We start from the raw sequence: 20,866 nt of genomic DNA on the forward strand, positions 1-20,866 counted from the left end.
AAAAATGAATAAGAAAGACACTTGATGTCTGTACAATAATGAAACCAAACAGGTTAGTGCTATTTTTTAAGGACACACATTTAATGGTAGAGTCAATAACTTTCGTAATTTTACTGTATGTGCCAAGCACATGCAAGAGCCATTTCCTAAAGATAACTGCATATTCTTGGTGATCGACTAACAGTGGTAACTAGTGTTAATTGCAGATGACAATGACTGCTGATACACTAAAGACAAAAAAATGAAGGGGCACTTAGTTATCCCTATGTGGTTGAATGCAAAAGCATTGCAACCACAGCACAATGATCAGACATCATACCACAATGCAAGGTTGTGGGTTCGATTCCAACCAAAGGCCGAGGGTTCGACTCTCAACAAAGGCCGTGGATTTCAGTGCCTTAATTAACTACATATTAATCAAATGTGTCTTAATTAACATTGCCTTGACCAACACCAAAGTTTGTGGGTTTGAGTGCCTTAATGAACATTGCCTTATTTAACTGTGCATCAATTAGCTTCACCTTAACACCAAAGGTTGTGGGTTCGACTCCCACCAAAGGTCGAGGGTTCGTGGCCTTTTTGGACCATTGCATAGTCACGCCAACGCCGGATTTTCTACCTCGTGCAATGCTTCCACATTAAAATCTTTCTTTTTCTGGGCCACAGCGATGTCGGAAACAGCTCTGCGTGGCTGTCAGTACAGCACAATTAGACGTCTCTGCACTCTTACTGTGACCATGGACAGCGCGTGCAATGCGTGTATAATTAAAGAACTCGTACTTTGTCCCATGACAGTGGGCCCTTTTCACTCTCATATGCTTCACTGCACTAAGACCATATTGCAGCAAAGCTAACTTAAGAAAATCTGCCATTATGCAACACAGACTTTTGCCTCATGTATGCTTCTCAGTGCATGTTTCGATTTGAAGCGACCTGAGTTAGGCCTACGTTGCCTATGCACAAATGGCTTGGATTGATAATTGACTGCGACTCCGCAATGGCAATTACGAAGCGGCTGTGCTGCATGACACGGTTCTTTTGTTGTTGTTGTTACTTCTATTTTTTTTCTTGCGGTGGGGTGGAGCTGTTTTCCGGGAGATTCATGGCTGCGTCCACACAATCAGGAGGATTAGTCGAAATTTGGGAGTCTCCCTGACAAAGCGGGATAATTGGCAGGCATATCATGTTCGATACAAGAAAAGCCGATACAAAAAAAATACCCATTTATTGACCGATGTTACAGTGTCTGTGGAATCAGTCAACAAAGTGCAGCTTATGGAGAATGTGCAGTATTCTGTATGAACAAATACAAATCCAGCATTAATTCCCCATGTACATTATGATATGTAGGTGTAACTATAGTATATGTATACACAACTACAAAATCCAGCATTTATTTCGCTTGTATATGTGAATTTGAAAAAGAAAAAAAAATTAAGGAGGGAGAGAGAGAGAGAGAGAATATAGAGAAAGGCAGGGAGGTTAACCAGAGGTAGTTCCTGTTGGCTACCCTGCACGGGGGAAGGGTTAAAGGGGCTAAAAAGAGAAAGAGAATGGAAGGGGGAGATAGAGAGAAAGAGAGACAAGCACGAACAAAGCGTGACGAGCGAACAAAGTGCGACACATGCAAAATTAAGAAGGTTCAAATACATTCTTGTCGTCAAAAACATGTTCCGAAAATGTTACTTTCAAGGTAAACTCTCCAAATGAACTGCAATTACAACAGCGAAGCTGGCAATAACAGCATGTGAGAGTGCACAGCCCAAGGATGCTAGTTTAAATTTCTTTTTTCTCTTCAATATCATAAAATAATTAAACTATGAAACAAAGCCCATTCCTGCAGTTAAACATTAGTACATCATCCAACAAGTAATGGAATTAAAAAAAAGTATTGGCATAACATCAAGGGACTAAGATAGCAGTATAGATTAGAAAGTGAAACGGAGATTATGAGGGAAAAAAATGGAGCTGGAAAGGCCATGTAATGCATAAGGCAGATATCTGATGGACCATTAGAGTTACAGAATGCGTGCCAATAGTAGGGAAGTGCAGTCGACGACAGCAGAAAATTAAGTGGTGCGATCAAATTAGGAAATTTGCAGGCATAGGACACAGACAGCTGGTACAAGACAGGGTTAATTGGAGATTACCGCAAGAGAACTTTGTCCTGTACTGGAGATGAATCAGAATGCTGATGACAAAACCAGCTTAAAGAAACAAACATTACAGAAAAAGCGTTTCTTAGTGAAATAAAATCCTAACTGCATACAGCTTATTCATCTAGCTGTTTCGTTTTGAGCTATCAAATTGTTAAAACACACCTTATGTGAGCTGTTGCGCTTTGACTCCCAGGCCCTTGTAACCAAAAAAAATTTAAAAGATGATAATAACGTTTATAATAACCAAAACACTATCGCAAGAAAATGTGAACAATGAATTTGCGGCAGACTCAACATGCATGATCACCTCTTCGCAGGCCATGGAATCCATCACGTGGCTGCACAAACATGCCAGGCAGCTGGCAGCAAAGACGGCCATCGCTGCAGAACTGCCATGTCTGGGTCAGGCGACGCCGGCCATCAGGCTTGCGCAGCATCAGCTCTGTGTACTTCTTGGGTTCAGGACCCAGCCCGGCAATGTCGAGGACCAGCATGCGGCCAGGTTCAGCACTGGGCCGCGGTTCACGTGGAGTGCTCGAGCCTTCGTGCTGCAGCATCCCCGTTGAGGTCATGCGCCACAGCTGTGAACGCTTACCCAGTTCCTGCAAAGAAAGGTAAAACAAATAGTTTTTTATGACACTGTAGTATCAAACAGAAGTGAAAAATACCAGAGGAGCGCACAGCGCTTTGCGCATTTAAAAGCTCAATAGTGTAAGTGCAGATTCAACTGATACTTGTGAGATGTTAAAGACATCCTCGTCTTGAGCATGCAGGAAAATAAACATACAAGACTTTGCCACAACATTAATTTAGTGCACACACACAACATAAAAGTTATCTCAGCTACTCATGATGAGTAGCAGTAGAAAAACACAGGCCCATAAATGCACTTTCACTTAGCTAAAAGTTAATAACTCAGGTCTCAACCTAAACAGCATGTACTAAAATTCCACACTTCAATTATAAATAGTTTCGACCTAGAACTAGAGATAGCTAAAAATTTGTGCAAATAATGCAATCTTTGTAAGGCACCGCTGGTAAACTGGGCTATAATAAGGAACTCACATTGGGCATTGTGGCCCTTTCAGCTCGAACTCTGCTTAGCTGCAACTTGCAACGCAATTTCGCTAGATCACATCAATGTGTTGTCCCTACCCTCATCTCTCCTTCGTATTGCATTGGTATCACACACCTTCAGCCAGACAGTACTACTGCCCACAAGGAGCAATAAATGTTCTCACTGCATGTTTGCACTACTGTGTCATTTCCTTCACTGCCAAGAGCCTGGCCCACTACTACCAACTTGCGCATGCAATTACAGGATGGAGTCGGCTGTCTGTGAGACCAGAGTTTGATTACTGCGAGATCTATTCAACACCGCAATTGTGAATAGGCGCTCAAGGGGCAGTTGATGCAAAAAACTAACCTCAGACACTGCCTAAGCAGCTGTTCTGTTGAAGAATCTGCCCCTTTGTACTTTCTTGATTTCAAGGCAAAAGCAAGGACAACTGGTGGCATTGAATGCAAATTATGTGCTCGCTTTCATATCTGTCTCCACTGTACCTTCACTTTTCTCAATGCCCTCTGAATGGCTCCTCTTTCTCAAGGCACAACTTGTTCCTTGTGTACAGTCGAACCTTTTACAACAGTCGTATCGGACCTGAAAATACCTTCGTTGCACCCGATATTTGTTATAAGCATACATGCAGATATCGGCTGAAATCAAATCGTGATCAGATATATGCGGAAGAATTGCAAGTGGGATGCCTCCGAGAGGTCAGCAAAGGGCTCTCAGTGGATTTTGATCACATGTCCACATCTTGCTGTGCCGAACAAGGCACGAGAACAACAATAATTTCAGACACGTGCTCTGCACTGCCGCAAATATGCAACCGTGTGATTCGTGCTATCGCGCGGGACAGGTACGCTGGCTTGCCAACTGTGGTCCAACCAAGCCAAGCCACTGGCAAAAACGTGCACACTACAGACAGACTTTTTGGACACAGAGGGGAACCGCACGTGGATCAGTACTCTGCTACTCTGACCATCAGTCTAGCCCGTGCATCTGATCTCACGCTCAATCACTGATAAAGTCTATGAGTGCAAACATATTGGCAGCGAGCTTCCCGTGATGGCTTGTCGTCAGCCACCCTGCCTAGGCCACTACGCCTAACCTGTGCTGCTTCGCCAAGAGTCGGCAATCAAATTTGCAGGTTTGTACCAGTGCTAGTCGACATGGCAGCAACTTTGTTCATGGCTGCCATGTTTGCAGCATCACATGCGCAGTTTATGCTCACAAGACCATGCGGCATCTAAAATTTTGATTACTGCCGTTATACATTGGTGCTAAGGGTAGGTGATGGTACCGCAGGAACAATGCAGAGCAGACAAATCAAGCATTTGAAAAATTGGTGTGCAACTGTATGTGACATTTTTGCTACCAGAACATATATTTTGAGGCATGTGCAATGTTATGTTTGTGCCTTGGGATTTGCCTGACGGGAGGCCAGTGCTGTGGTGTGTCGACCGTGGAGGCAACATTCATCCCCACATGGTGCCCGCTTCGGGCACATGACGACTAAGTGCACGGCTTGGGTGTCCTCGCGGCTGCACGGCGTCAACGACGGAAGCGCCCGCCGGCTCACGGACTGCTATTCGGCCCCTCCTCGTGCGGGCAGCATTGCACCTCCCCCCCCCCCTCCTTTGTGCGGCGGCGCCCAGGGGCAACCCTTTTACCGACCACCCAAGGACTATGTTTCGACACCTTGCCTTGCAGATTGTTCCCTTTGTCCTATGCCGGGCCATTGAACTTGCCCGGCGCACCATACCGACCGACCGCCAGATTGGCCTGACGGCGCAGCGCGGTGCCCGGAGGCGCCGGCCACTGAAAGCGGCGTTGGGACTACGGAGGCTGCCCGGACCCTCTCTCTCTCGAAATTGTTCGTCCTTAGGGACTGTCTGGGGAATCTGGGGACGGGAAGTGCTATTTAAGCAGCTTCGAGCTGCTCTGTTGGTCTCTCCTGATAACCACGCCAACTTGTACATATTGTATAAAGATTTCTTCGCCGAGAAAGCTCTCCTCGTCTCTGACTCTGCGTGAAGTGGGGTCCAGACCTCCTGCCGGCCACGCATACCTCGGCACACGCGACAGCTGGATGGCGAGCGGTGGGATCGAGCCTGAAGTATGACGGACGACAGCACACCGAGATCACGGGGACGGACAGCTTAGGGCTGGTGAGTGTTGGCTTTGCTCTTTTAAGTAACCAGGCTGACTGGATAGAGGTGTAATCCTAGTCGCTGGTAGGGACCTGCCGCAGAAGCGTGTGTTTTGGTACTTCTGGGTAGAGGTCGAGGCATTGTCACACCAGTGTTCCGCGATGGATCTGAAACGGTTGCTTAGAACTCAGCTCATAACCCTATGCGAGGAGCTAGGCATTGAAGTTCAGCTTCAAATGACGAAAGCAAGTATCATTGAAGCGATTGAGAGCACGGATCTTGCGAAAGAGGAAATCGTAGAAATGTGGAACGAAATCCTAAGGCGCAAGGCGGACGAGCAGAAGCTAACAGAGCTTCAGAGAGAGAAACTTCGACTTGAAGTCGAGTTGAGAAAGACAAGTGTGGTTCCGGAATCAGAGGGAGCAGGTAGACATGACCTTTATGACCTATCTAAACTTATGCAGCCCTTCAAGGTTGGGCAAGACATAGGCCTGTATCTCGTAAATTTCGAGAGAACTTGCGAGAAGTCAAAATTTGTTCGCAGCACTTGGGCGCGGCGCTTGCTTAGTTTGTTGCCCTGCGAGGCAGCAGATGTGCTTGCGAGGTTGCCTGCGGATGATTCTGATGATTATGATCAGGTGAAAGAGAGCCTATTGAAGCGGTTTCATTTGTCAGCAGAGGCATTCAGGCAGAGATTTCGAAGTCTGAACAAAAGGCAGGGCGCTACTTTTGCCGAGTTTGCTTATGAGTTAAAGGTAAATTTGGCCGAGTGGTTAAAGGGCGCCAAAGCTTATGACAGCTTCGAAAAGGCGTTAGAAGTGTTTGCCTTGGAGCAGTTTTATTCAAAGGTGCCGGAGGCAATGAAACTTTGGATCCAAGACAGGGATCGTGTCGAGTCGGTGCAGTCAGCCGCTGACCTGGCGGATCAGTATGCCTCACGCAGAGGAATTAAAGAGGAGGCTACGATCGCCGGTGCGGTGGAAAAGGGAGGCTGGAAGGGTACAGCTAAGCCCAGTAATGGGAAAGATGCTGCGAAAGAAGTGGAGCTGAAGGTTCACGAGCAGCCGGTAGGGGAACAAGAGAGAGAGATTCGTGAGAAACGTTCACAGAAGAGCTTGTTTGAAGAACGGAGGCCGGTGACGTGCTTTAACTGCAATGAAACCGGTCACATAACGGTCGGCTGCCGCAAACCAAAAGTTGTGTTCGCGTACGTTTCTGACTCGCGGACTAATGATGAGCTGCTCAAACCGCACCTGTCTGAACTGCAGGTGAATGGGAAAAACTGTAACGTGTTGCGGGACAGTGGAGCAACCATTGATCTCGTGCACCCGGATTATGTAAAGCAAGAGCAGTATAATGGCCAATGCGCTTGGATAAATGCTGTGTTAGAGGACACGAGTGTCTGCCTTCCGGTCGCAGATGTGGTGCTCAGCGGGCCATTCGGCGAAGTGTGTACTGAGGCGGCTGTTTCTAACAAGCTGCCGCCGCATACCCTTACTTGTTCTCTAACCGCACCGATCGCCTACTGAGGGACCAGGGTAAAGATTGGGTGGAGGGTAGCGTTCAGGCTCTAACGACATCTAAAGCGTGTGCCTTGGCTGCTAAACTGGAAATGAAAGAACGGGATACCGACGTGGAAGTAAGCAATCCACTCGGCGATGAGTGCGAAATTGAGCCAGAGAACCCTTCAGTATCTGTGAGTTGTGAGGGAGAGACTGTTAAGCATGAGAGAGAGATTGCAGAAAATACAGAGGTGAAGGCTGTTAGGCAGTCAGGCAGAACAACCAGTCAAACCAAGTTAGAGAGCGCATTGATGAAGGACACCGAATGTGTCGACGGGTTATTTGTCCTGCCGTGCTCTAGCTCACTAGATAGCATGCTAGCAAAAGTGACGAGAGAGGTTCTCATTAAGGAGCAAACAGTTAATTTAGCTCTCAACATGACGGAGGAAGTGGCGACAGAAATTCCGTGCCTAAGTGTAATGAACGAAATTACGGGTGCGGAAGATGGGATGAAGGTAGCTGCGTCTCAGGAAGCTTTGACAGACATACGATTGGCTGATCTAAATAACCTGGTAGAAGGGAACATGGATTTGTTTTCTCAAAATCCAGGAAAGACGGAGCTGATCGCTCACGACATAGAACTCACATCCGAGACTCCAGTGAAATCACGAGCTTACAGGACGGCACCGAGACAGCAGGAAATGTTAAAACGAGAAGTTGAGCGGAGGCTAGAACTTAAAATAATCGAGCCTTACGAGAGCTTCTATGCTTCTCCGCTCATTCTTGTGGAGGTCCCGGGTAAAGACCCACCACCTTGCATTGATTATAGGAGGCTGAATGCGACAATCAAAGATCAGATGTGTCCCATTCCCCAATATTCAGAACTAGCGGCTCCACTGACCAATGCCCTAAGAAAATCGGCTCTTGAAAGAGTAATTTGGGATGACGCCAAGGGGGACGCGTTTCAGAGGCTCAAAGCGGCTCTCTCGGCTTCTCCCGTGCTGCGTGCACCGAACTACGACCGACCCCTCATTATACAGTGCGATGCAAGCAATTGTGTGTTCGGGGTTGTGTTGTGTCAGGAGGGTGACAATGGTGAAGAGCACCCAGTGTTATGCGCGAGCCGAAAGCTCACAGTACGAGAGGAGGCCTATAGCTCATCGGGAAAAGAAGGTGCATGCCTTGTTTGGGCATATCAAAACCTAGCCTGCTACCTTTACGGAACGACATTTGTCTTTGTGACTGATCATTGCCCGCTAAAGTGGCTGGCTGAAATGTCAGGCAAGAATCCCCGATTGTTAAGGTGGAGTCTGGCACTTCAGGAGCTGAATTTCAGCGTGCGCTGTCGAAAGGGAGCGCTAATGCCAATGCTGATGGTTTAAGCCGCGCCTTTTAGTTTATCTTGCCAGCTTGTACTAAAAATTTCTTTTGGCTGCAACTGTATACTTTTGTTTATTTGCCTTGTGAAGAAGCGAGAACACTTGTGTGACTGCCAGAAGTTAACGAAGTATAGGAGTTTTCACTGTCAGTGTCAGCTTGGTCGCTTGGGGAGTACGGCTTGCGCTGCCGAGCCAGTGGTTTCGCTCTACGTGATTTAGGAGAAAATGAAGAGACAGGAGGCGAAGCAGATCTCTTCCGTCGAGCAGCTGAGACTTCTCACCGTACGAGATCTTCCCCGTCGGCGGAGGAGCTGTTATGTTTGTGCCTTGGGATTTGCCTGACGGGAGGCCAGTGCTGTGGTGTGTCGACCGTGGAGGCAACATTCATCCCCACATGGTGCCCGCTTCGGGCACATGACGACTAAGTGCACGGCTTGGGTGTCCTCGCGGCTGCACGGCGTCAACGACGGAAGCGGCCGCCGGCTCACGGACTGCTATTCGGCCCCTCCTCGTGCGGGCAGCATTGCACCTCCCCCCCCTCCTTTGTGCGGCGGCGCCCAGGGGCAACCCTTTTACCGACCACCCAAGGACTATGTTTCGACACCTTGCCTTGCAGATTGTTCCTTTTGTCCTATGCCGGGCCATTGAACTTGCCCGGCGCACCATACCGACCGACCGCCAGATTGGCCTGACGGCGCAGCGCGGTGCCCGGAGGCGCCGGCCACTGAAAGCGGCGTTGGGACTACGGAGGCTGCCCGGACCCTCTCTCTCTCGAAATTGTTCGTCCTTAGGGACCGTCTGGGGAATCTGGGGACGGGAAGTGCTATTTAAGCAGCTTCGAGCTGCTCTGTTGGTCTCTCCTGATAACCACGCCAACTTGTACATATTGTATAAAGATTTCTTCGCCGAGAAAGCTCTCCTCGTCTCTGACTCTGCGTGAAGTGGGGTCCAGACCTCCTGCCGGCCACGCATACCTCGGCACACGCGACAGCAAACAAAAATTTACTTTGCTTTAACTGATGCCGTGATGAATCCTGCATCTATGGATTCATTATAGTGGAAGAATACTCCACTGAAATAAAGAATGGTGAACCGAATTTTATATACACCATTATATTCGATAATTCAATACACCTATCCATGTTTGTTAATAGAGGTATGACTGTATGCGCTGCATGCAAAACAAGCCATGGTAGAACAGTCACCAGAACACATTAGCCTAACAAACTAACATAGACAATAACTTGGAAACTTGAAATTCTATGATTCTATGATGCATGATATCACCAGAGTGTCCCCCAAGTTAACTCTGAATGTTCAGTGCTATTGAGATCTTTTCTACGGGGCAATGGATTTAATAGTGATATGTAAGCAGGCACTAGAACAACAAGATATGTCACAAGCCTGACTACCTTCTTGTTAATGACGACGCGGGTCCCTTGAGGAACGTCAAGCACCAATTCTTGACACTTGACGTCTTTTGAGCCTGGTTGAACTTTCACCATAGTTCGCGGTCTGGAACAAGCAAATACAAGAGTGGCATGGAGGAGGGCACAAAGCATATAGCAGCACATTACATTATTGAAACCAGCATCGTCCACTATGACCTATGTCAAACACGTATGATAGCGTTCATGCTAGAACCTATGACAGATTCATGCAATGCTGTTTTTCAAGCTCAGCGTTAGCAGAACACCAGCTGCGCAGTGTTCATGACAGCAGTGAAGCCTTACACAGAAACATTTGATGGGTAAACTAAAATGCACTACGGCACAAAGAAAGACAACTTACAATGAGGCAGGTACACATCCCGGGAAACTAATACTGCACTCACTCTAAGAATGTTCCTGAGAAAGCGATGTAGAAGAAGTTCTCATAGTACAGCTTTTTGCCAGCTCTGAAAATGGTCATGTCGTACGCCTCGCTCATCCCTCCCGGTGCTGTCACTGTGATGTGTGGGGGCAGCGTGGGCTCATCCCAGGCATAGGGAACTGCGAGAGTGGTCCAGAATAAAACAGTGTTACCAAACAAACAGAGATTGCCTCAAATGTTTACTCTTCTGACTCTCTTTACGGCAAACATCAACAATACCCAAGACGTTTTCGAATTGCCTTTCTGCATGCTTTTCCCTTCATTTGGTGAGTAATGTTTCAAGCCTACACTAATATCTGATAATTCTTCACTACTATAGCCAAGCAGAGTACTTAGCTGTACTGTACCAATATAGACTGCAAGCTTCACAACATTAATTTTGGACATTGTAGTGATTAATTTAATCTTGAGATTCAACATCCGAAAGCAACACTGAGACTATGAGAGATGCTGTAGTGGATGGCTCCAGGTTAAATTTTACCATCTAGGGATATTTAAAGTGCACCTAAATTTAAGTACACAAGCGTTTCTGCATTTCACCCCCAGCGTAATGCCGCCACCTTGGCCGAGAATCGAACCCATGACCTTGTTCTCAGGCCAGGTGAACACCAATGTCACTGAGTCATTATGACAGGCACATTTAATAGTATTTATTTAATAGTATTTATTAGTATTTATCATTCACTGTCTTATGGCAGGATAGTTCCAAACACTGCTTGCAATGAGAGCTTTAAAATTATTACAGAAAAGAAAGTAGGAATGCAGGCTATTGGTACCTGAGGTGTGTGCCTTGACAGTGGCCCTGAGCAGTTCGTTGCTGACGTGCGTCTGATGGAAGGTGACGGGAACTTCCGACTGATTGTCAATGCGCAGTGGTGGTGGGATTTTGGCACAGTCCATGAAGATGATGAAGAATGTTGCACCTTTCAAAATCACTTCCACTCGAAGAAAGTGCGACCTGCCCAGATCATCCCTGGAATGTGTAAGCTCATTAATCCCAAAGTGTAACCAAAACGGCATGAATAAATTTTTTAAATAAATAAATAAATAAAAGAACATATAATCCAGCACTTCTTTCACGTGAAATTACCAGCTTAGAATGGCACCTTTCTTTACACTTGGAACTCTGTTCCAAATAAATGCGCCATTATTTTTACTCCCAATTTCGCACTTGAAAAATAAGCAGAGCTCAACCGCCAAGCAACTTAGCTCTGCAAGAAAGCCAACCTCTCGATGCTGTCAGCAGAGTACAGATATGCATATGTCATGTCCATTCAGTGTCAATCCTGATAACAGCATCAGTTATGACATATCTGCCCAAAAATTTTGCTATGAATTTGGCATTTTAATTAGTCTTTGTCTGACAGCGTGCGAAAGAGGATTTCGGTAAACACCAAACACCACCCCACTTTGATCATCACGAGCATGAAAACAAACAGGAGCTTCGATTCAAGTAGTAAAACATGAGAAACACTGCACCCCACTCGTATTGTGAATAAGACCTGCCTCATGTGGATGTGAAAGGAGTTCAGCTCATCGATCTTGAAGCCACCAGACCACATGCAGCCAGGTGTGTCCACCAGCCGCACACACAACAGGTTGTCAAGGTCCACTCGAGGCCAGTGGAACGGCAGGTTGGATTTTGGCTTTGCCAGGGAGATGTGGTGCCTGTGCTGGTGCTGGAAGGCACAGTGCATAGAATGTTGCAACACATCTTGAAGAGAAGCACAGTACTTCTTCAGAAAGGCATGACGTGAATATGCAGTATTCACACAAATATAATGCGTTACATATGGAATCATGCGCCATGTAACGTGTTATTTTACCCCACCATCAATTTTCCTTACATCGTACTTCAAAATGCAGAAACCTCAGCCCCATGGCCACTTAGTCTTGCGGCCAAGTACTAAACCTCTAACCACAGGTGTTGCGGGAAGGCTTGCAAATAGCAGAGCGCAACTATGCTCAGTGATGGGTCCAACTACAACATGAATGTGCCTATGTAGATACTTTCAGTCAGACTGCCTGATCTATTATTTTCGTGCCCACACTGTTTGAACACTGGTTCACCCCATTGCCAACACATTCCTTCCCCGTGACGGTGACATGACGGTACGGACAACAGCTTTGTGAACAAGGCCTTAGCAAATGCTTGGTTAGGGGAACACTGCTTTCTAAAATCAACACAGAACATGAACAACAGACATGTTTACTTCATTTATGCATTTTCCAGTTCAAATGCTTAAGTTGTATTAAGGATCAATAGTTGGTGCTGCAACTACATTAGAACCTCATTCATACGATCCCGTTACACACAATTTACCGGTGCTAATTTTTGCCACCAAGAACACAAAAAATTATCGAATAGAATTGAACCTATTTTTTACCTGTTCATACGTTCCCAGAAAACACGATCTTTTGGCACCAACGCTCAGTACACCGCCAAACTGTGGTTGTAGTATACATTCCGGTGGCTAATCTCATGTAAACAAGAAAAGGCGTGCACGATCAAGAGTTGCCGCCCACTGCATCAGCTTCCCCCACATACTCGCCCGCCCGACTCACGTGACAACGCTGGCGCGCACTCAGTTTCTTATTACGGTACCAGCTAATGACCTCCTGAGCCGTCGCATTGCCGCATTCTCAGCTTTCGTTGCCAACCCTATTGCGATAAGCACGTTCACCTACCTGTCTTACAGTGCATCGGGCGTACTGCACGCTTTTAGTAGGCAATAACCCAAATGCACCGCTGTTCCCTGCTGCAGGCAATGCAATGTGACACGTTTGGAACCGGCGGCATTCGGTGCTGCCCAATAGCTCGATTTCGTTACAGTTTCCCGTTGCCGTCTTAAAATGCTACACAATAATAAAACAATAAAATGCATCTTGGGCTGCTGCAGCTCCATAGCTAGACACGTGTCGGCGCCATGTGCCACAAACACGATTCGCGCAATGTTTCACATTACGTAGATCTCAACTACAGTCGAGTCTGTCAAAATATTTAGCATTGCCACTTGTTGGGCGTGTTGGTAAATTGACTTGGAAAGCATATTTAGCGCCAGCGAACAATGACATGTTCTTGTTCACTGGCGCTAAATATGCTTTCCAAAATGTTTAGTTACTTCGTATCGTACATTTTCCTGGTTAGAACATCTTTTCTTGTGTTTTCCTCCAGAACATATGAATGAGATTTTGGTGCAGAATGTTTAACTCTGCTCTTAGCTAGACAATGCAAATGTCGCTCTACACACTAGCAAGATAAACTGGTCAAATAAACCCTTTCACACTGAATTAATGTTAATGAATATTCAGTAGCTAAATTTTAGAAAGCTGAAGGCAGTGCTAACAAATACATGCACTCAATGTACACGACATAAAACTGAGATTGAAGGGGCCCTGAACCCCACCCCTCGGGCTTGATGACATAACCTAGTTTGCGGGTAGCATATGCTGCTGTGAACATTTCAGCCAAGTTTTGCTGTCGTACGCAGTTCACGGAGCTCTCAAGCGAATTGCGAAGTCAGCTTTCTCTCAAAAACTCTGTTTTCAACAGAATGCCCTGTCCTCACTCTCTTCTAGATGCACTATTTCATCATCGGACGCGCTATTTCGTCATTCCCTTAGACGGCTACTATTGGCCGATAGCTGACATCAAGCTGCAGTTGGCTACATGGCGTAGATACCACGGCCACCGCGGGGTGCTGCCACGAGTCTACTGGCTAAGCGCACTGTTGCTCGCTGAGGAAAACGGTGTTTGGTTTATGTTTAGTGCATCGTAGGCACCAAAGGCAGCAGTCGTGGCGTCTATGATGAAATTTGAACTGCGCGCCATGGTGACATTTAGAAGGCGGAGCGTTGTGGGCACGCCCCACTGCGCCATAGCCTTCGCAGTGCAAGGCATTGAAGAAGGAACAGGAACACCGCGGAAGCCGTGTTTGATTGCCAATAACTACGGTTCTGCTGAACACATTGAAGTACTTTTTGGACAAAGTATTTCTGAAATATTCTATTTTCACTTCAAATGCCTTTCTCCGCTTCGATAAAAAGTGGTTCAGGGCCCCTTTAAGACACGACAGCATGAATAAACAGTTGCTAAGGTTCAGGAATGACTGCACGTGTTTCCAAATGACATTGTTTTCAAATATAACTGCGGGCATCCCTTTAATGCTGTTAGAAAAGTGCAACACCGTTTAGCTTCACTCACCAGCTCCTTGGTGGCAAACCTCTGGGCAATCTGAACAACAGAGCTGCTCTGATTGTCAATCAGGAACCTTGGCGAGAGCACAACGTAGTTGGTACACATGTAGTTGCCACGCCCTTGTCGAATCTCCACTCCTATTGTGTACACCCTGCAACAGTTGAGTTCAGCAACTTTGTTACCTACAAAATCTCGAGGACCTGATTTTCCTTGTGCAGATTTGTACACATCAAAACAGCTTGATAACACTGGTGGTGCACAGTCGCATTGGATTGCTGCCTTCGTGCAATGTAGAGAGTACTACTCCCCTAACGACACACGATGGCAGCACCTATAAAGTTAAAAGCCAACTGCAAGAAAACAAAACATCACTTTGGCTAAATCGGTTATAAATTTATTTATTGGTTTATTTATTTCAAGTACCTGAAGCGCCCGAAGGCGTTATTGCAGGGGGGAATACACAGGGTTACATATACTCGGATAAAATACACGACTGATCAAACAAAATAACACAAGAACAGAAAAATTCACGGTGCTATAAATTCAACAGAAATGCTCTGAACGATGCTTCAGTGCGACAATCAGCAATTTCCTGCAGTAGCTGATTCCACTGTGATATTGTGTGTGAAAGAATCGAGTGCTGGAAGACGTATTTCTACAGATAATTTTTCTTATTTTTAAAATGTGGCCACTTCTGTGAGAGGAAATGAGGAGGTAAAAGGTAAGTTTCTTTATCTATTTTAACCATACCAAAATAAAGTTTAAGAAACATTTCTAATCTCATGTTGTGTCTGCGTGTGCTTAATAATTCCCGCCCCAAGCTATTTAAGTGCAGTAATACTAGAAGTAAATTCATAATTATTACAGACAAAACAGGCTGCATGGTTTTGTACATGCTCAAGCATATTGTACAGAGTTTTGGTTTGTGGGTCCCAGGCCATACAGGCACCTCTAATATGGGCCTTACGTTCAAAAAGTAAAGTAGTTCTTTAATTTTGGGAGCAGCTAACCGGAAGTTGCGTTTAACAAAATTTAGCATTTAGCAAATGAGTAATGTATACTACATTGAACTAATCTTGGCAAAGCTACAAGGCTGGTAAATGTCAAAATTTTCTTATAGCAGCTTTCAAATAATGCCTAAGCAGGCAACACGTGCAGCTAGATGTTAGCAGATATACGACATAACTCCCAATGCTCCACCTTTGAGGCTTCTTTCAGTGTGCACCAGGCACCACATCACTCCAGGTGAGCAGTAACGGCAGTGTTTTTTTCGAGTTTCGGTACCAAAAACACCTATTTCTGCAAGATTTTCATGATGCATATACTCATATTTCAAGTACAATGTTTTGCATGGAAGCTGTTTTATATCTATGCTATTTAAAACTAGGATTTTTACTTGACCGAAAATTTTGTTGCAATTGGCCTCTAAATCAAAACGGTCTAATGTGGGCTGCAACTGCTGTGCGAAATGGCTGCACTTGAGAAAAGGCAAACTCACCAGTCCGGCCGGGCGTCATTTGGAGACACCATGAGGCGACGCACCTTTATGCCCTTCTCGAGAGAGAAGCACATGCACCACTGGGGGAAGGTGCGCGGGTGTAGCTCCATTCCCACCCTCATGCTGCACCTGCAACCACCAAATGCAGAAAGGCCTAGGTCACACGCTCCCACCGAGCACAACACATTTCTTTTGATTTGCAGCGTGCAGGATGCTCAACTCTCTTGCATCCCTGGATGTTCAGCTTGCCCGCATGACACATACACAATGAGTAAACTCAGCATTGTTACGAGATATGGTGCGAATGTTCTAATGCGAGAGCCACCTGATGGCATGAATGACTCAGGTGCAAGAGGAACTTGTTTCCTCCTCTTCGGCTGTGGAACATCGGCATGCACGAACTAATCGCATGCTTGTACTGTGAAGGGCTTTCCATTAGGCTTCCTGTTCCGCTTAGAAGCATGGCTTCAGCATTGTCGAAAATATTCTCTCAAATACGCTTCCGTTCATGGTACTGCACCCTCAAATGTCTTAGGCGTCATTGTCGGGCACGAGCAAACATTCGCTTGGTAAACTTGCGTGGCAAGTCCAACTTCCTTGATTCCGAAGCATTTCGTAGAGGAACTATTCCTGGCATGCATTTTGGCTAGCTGGCATTCTTGTGTAGACAAGACAGCCTCGGCCAGGCAGTGCTGCTGCGTCTTCCCAAACGTACCCCCTTGTTGGAAAAATTTCTCTAGATAGTCGCACACGGTTCTTTGTCTGCTGTTTTTTTTTTTATGTTGCGGCTGTGTGCGCTCTTTCTCGTTACTCATGGCGCTCACGCTTTGTGATGAGCGGCCACGTGCATGCTCTCTCTCTCAGCAGCGCACGGACTGGTTGGAAAACAGCAATGTGTAGACTACAGCCCCATTTTCCATAGACTATATAATGCAGAATATATTTTTACGGCAGTAACACCAAGAAAGGAGTGCCTACTGTGCCTGTCATTTAGGGTGTCAAATAAAATGTGGCCACAAGATACAGTCACAAATGCAAAGTATGTTTCGCACATCAGTGACGTGATCTATCTGCAACATCGAGCTTGAAGTATACACCATTTCAATGCAGAAGAAGTCACCGTGCTGAAGATGTGTTAAAAAAAAAATCAGTATGGTTTATTTCTTTCTGATGTCAATTCGAAGCAACAAAAGCCAACATACTTAGAAATATGGCAAGACTAGTACTGCTTATTTGTTTCCAATTAGAAGCACGCTAATAATGTTCCTAGGATGCCAAGTTACAATCAGTTTATTGACAGGTGCATATGTACGCAAACAATCACTTTTTTTGTGCTAGTCTGCCCGAGAAGCACAGACGCAATGCTCTGTGCAACCAATTTCAACGGATTTGTATAAAATAATCATGCATCTCATCAAGCCCAATCACTTTAAGGAAATGGTGTCACAGAAATTTCTGTTGTGTGATTATAACGTTGCTGCTCATTTAAAAAAATGGAAACATTAAGCAGCTGGTACTCCTGATTTTGCACAGTTCAAGTATGCTTAGCATCACTTAGTAAATGAATGGCATAATTAAAATTATGGTACATTAGGTTTGTTTTGGCGACAGCTATGTGCAACTATTAGTGCAATGATTTCCAAATGCTTATGACAATAGTTTAAGCTATGTGCCTATGACAAACAGTGTGCAATTTCATTTTTATTTCAAAGTTAAATTATGGGCTTTTGCTCACAGTTGTGCTCCAGTCTACTAGAAATTTTGTGATGGTTGCGGCTGCAAGAGCATTTTGAGTTCGACCGTTGCATTTCGTTGTGATGCCGTGAATTTGCAATTCTGCTTGTTGCTTTCTGCATGTGGTGAATCCAAACTTAATCGAGTTGGCCCATTTTGTTCAGTAAGCGCACAGACGAACTTGGCAGGTATGCTCGCCGATTCTGCAGCCCTCAATCTAGCCCGTGCACATGATTTCAGGCCCGGTCACTGATAAGCAACAAACTTCCAGCAACAATTTTACACTCGCAGTCATGCGAATGGATGTTAGGCCTGACCAGTACTGCTTCACCGGGTGTCAGCGACCAAATTTGTGGTTTAGTGCCAAATTGGCGTAACATATTTGCAGTAGTCGTATGGCTCTCGGGAAGCTGAGGAACTATCTCACCAGCGCAAACAAGAGTAAGTGGGGCAAAATGAAAGCCACTTTCATGGCCGCCATTATTAACGACATAGTCTGCGTGGATCAAGTCCCAAAAATTTAGCCAGACACTTTACGATGCCCGAAACTTTGATAGCCGTTACAAATTGGTTCAGCAGAGAATGTGGTGGTACCACGGGATTGATGCTCAAATAATTGAGAAGGTGCAAAAATCAGTCACCTACTATAAACAAATTCATATTTGCCTTGTTTTGGCTTTGAGCCATGCAATGCGACTTGCTTACCAAAACCGAAACTGTCAATCATACATGTTTTAAATATATATTCATTTGTTTCAAATACTTTGAAAGCTTCAAATAGTGAGATTAGAGCCGGAGCGAATGTTGAATACTATGATATTTGATAAAATATTCAAAAATATTTATTATTTGCACAAGCCTAAATTATAGGCAACAGCATAGGAAGCAGGACAATTGTTATGAGAGGAGCTGCAGCTGATTGCAGCAAGCCATAGTTAGGGACTGTACCCATTTGTGGAGGTATTAAGCTAATTAAAGAAACCCGTGAGTCTTAATGCATACGTACATCATGGATGCCTCGGTGTCAGCAAAGGAGAACAACAGGGGCACCATACTTCGTGCTTGCTCGTGCTCAGGAAATTGACCGGCAGCCTCTGAGTTGGTTCCTTCTTGCTTGAAGATGAGCGGCAGACCGGAGCGGTTGATGATCCAATAAGGCACTGACACGTACACCTGCAGTTGCGGACGCATGGGCAAGCAAAATATATGGTGAAAAGAAAGGGTGAGAATGTGTAGGTGGATGAATGAATGGCGGAAGCATGATCACTAGAAGAATCAGAACAAAAGTAAGCTTTACCATGCTGAAGAAACAGGTGGTTTGGATTAAGGCAAAGGACACACTAACAATCAGTTGATGTGTAGTGGAATTTAACATATAAATGTGACGCTGCAGCTGTGACGAACCCCATAGTAGACCGCTCCAAATAAATTTTTGCCTTATACATTTTTTAGTATACACCTAAAGCTTAGCACTCAAGAATTTTTTCATTCCTTTCCCACAAAGTGTGGCTACCATGGCTGAAAATTTAGAACATGTCCTCACACAAAAAGTACGACAAGATAGCTGTTGATTCACCGTAACAGCTGGATAATAATAATTATATGCCAAGATTTTCTGTATCAATCATATGCAGATGTCTCAAACCTGTTTTCTGCACTTACTCCTGATATTACAACCAAGGTCAACATAAAGCTTACAATGAGAGCGTTTTATGAAAAATGCCGATATCACGTGTAATGTTAAAAAAAGGTATCCGACAGAATTTGCAAATGACATACGATTGACGATACCCATTTTGTGCTTTTGAGCAAATATAACGAAACAGTTTCAAGTTCACCCCAACACTTTTGCAGCAATGTTTTTGCAGACCCAGGTTCATTTTCAGTGAGATATGCTCACATGACACTAGTTTACAGAAGTGCACATTAGCATGCAAAATTACATACTACGCACTACCCAAGGTCACCGAGAGCAGTTGGTGTCAAAAGTTGATTGAGTATGGGATCCACCAAAAAAGCTCGATTTCTGACTCATTTACACATGGAGTGCTTAAATAATTGAAACAATTTGTTGCTTGCGCATAATGAAGATCGCAACTATGCACCTGCAAAAATGCTTAAAAGGAAACGAATTCAAAACTACAGTGATATATCAGTGCTCCAAAACATTCGCTTGACATCTATAAGCTGTACAAAGTTTTCACAAGTGAGAAAATGATGCAAACATAAAGTTGGTTGGTCGCACCACCACAAAAATGTAGCAACAGCTCCTGGTGATGCCTCATGTGCTATGGTTTGCGAACAGTTATGACCAGTCGTAATAAAGATATAATTTCGATGCATTTAAAGTGGGAATTTCGGCCGATTTACTGTTTTCCAGTGGAACTCGATAATGCTACCTACCGTAGTTACACAATTGTAAGTCGACCTCTTTTTTAAATTTGAAAATCTGAAGTGGGGAGGGGGGGGGGGTCGACTTACAATCGACACCAAAACATGGCACCACAAAAAAAAAAAGAAGTGAGACCAACGGGATATCGGGGGAGCTACAACGTAGTTCCAATTTTATGTTTGCGCTACAGCCCCACCTGTAGCTTTCCGCTATCCCGCGTGTTTGTTCGCTTTTCGGAAGGGTTTTTCAACATTTTTTATGCCATGCCATGCCAGCTACTAATTAATTTTCGTTATGGGATGCGCCCGCGGGTATGCTCTCTCTCTCTCTCTTTTTTTTTTTCTTGTCACACACGATATGGGGGGGGGAGGGTCGACTTACATTCGAGTCGGCTTACAATCGTGTAAATACAGTGTTCACATTGACTCGCTAGCATGAACTATACAAGTGCAGCGCCAGCAGTGCATAAGCTCCGAGATTGCCAGTGAAGTGCAGGAGTCTTGTGTTGCATTGAAGCACAGCTGACCTAACCATTTGTTTTATGAAGACATCTGCTATATCCATTTGTTAGTTTCTCAGCAACTAGGCCATCTCTTGGCAATGTACAAGCGCTGATGGATTTTATAGAGGCTGCAACCTTTCACTGCAGCTACACTTAACATCTGCCTTCAGTACCTCTTCAACGATACTGAAGATGTAGAATAGTGAGTTGAGATGAGAGGCTAGCAGCCCTAACCTTGAGTGATCTGGCACGGAGCACACTGACACGTGCGTGCAGCACAAGAAGCCGTCCCTCCGTGTCGTGCGTCTCCAGCCTCGTGGAGAAACTGCTTGAGCCAGGCGGAATCACCAGGCTGGTGCACTGACGAAAGTTCTCCAGCGAGAAGCCAATGATCACATATTGCTCAGTGTTCAC

At 45.3% G+C, this 20,866-nt stretch overlaps 1 protein-coding gene across 5 annotated transcripts in view; it reads right to left on the reverse strand.

Moving 5' to 3' along the window:
* Positions 1-20,866, reverse strand: part of Vps13D (vacuolar protein sorting 13D) — a 172,267-nt gene that overhangs the window by 33,524 nt on the left and 117,877 nt on the right. For all 5 annotated transcript variants that reach the window (XM_072287274.1, XM_055075303.2, XM_072287273.1 and 2 more), the window contains 9 exons: positions 20,687-20,866; positions 18,565-18,731; positions 15,825-15,953; positions 14,333-14,477; positions 11,635-11,807; positions 10,905-11,101; positions 10,091-10,247; positions 9,669-9,771; positions 2,467-2,761 (listed from right to left, as the gene is read on the reverse strand). In XM_072287274.1, coding sequence (XP_072143375.1) covers positions 2,467-2,761; positions 9,669-9,771; positions 10,091-10,247; positions 10,905-11,101; positions 11,635-11,807; positions 14,333-14,477; positions 15,825-15,953; positions 18,565-18,731; positions 20,687-20,866 — 1,546 coding nt within the window. The remainder of the gene's footprint in view (positions 1-2,466; positions 2,762-9,668; positions 9,772-10,090; positions 10,248-10,904; positions 11,102-11,634; positions 11,808-14,332; positions 14,478-15,824; positions 15,954-18,564; positions 18,732-20,686) is intronic.

The sequence above is a fragment of the Dermacentor andersoni genome, chromosome 3 (genome assembly GCF_023375885.2).
Source record: "Dermacentor andersoni chromosome 3, qqDerAnde1_hic_scaffold, whole genome shotgun sequence".
NCBI classification, from domain to species: Eukaryota; Metazoa; Arthropoda; class Arachnida; order Ixodida; family Ixodidae; genus Dermacentor; species Dermacentor andersoni.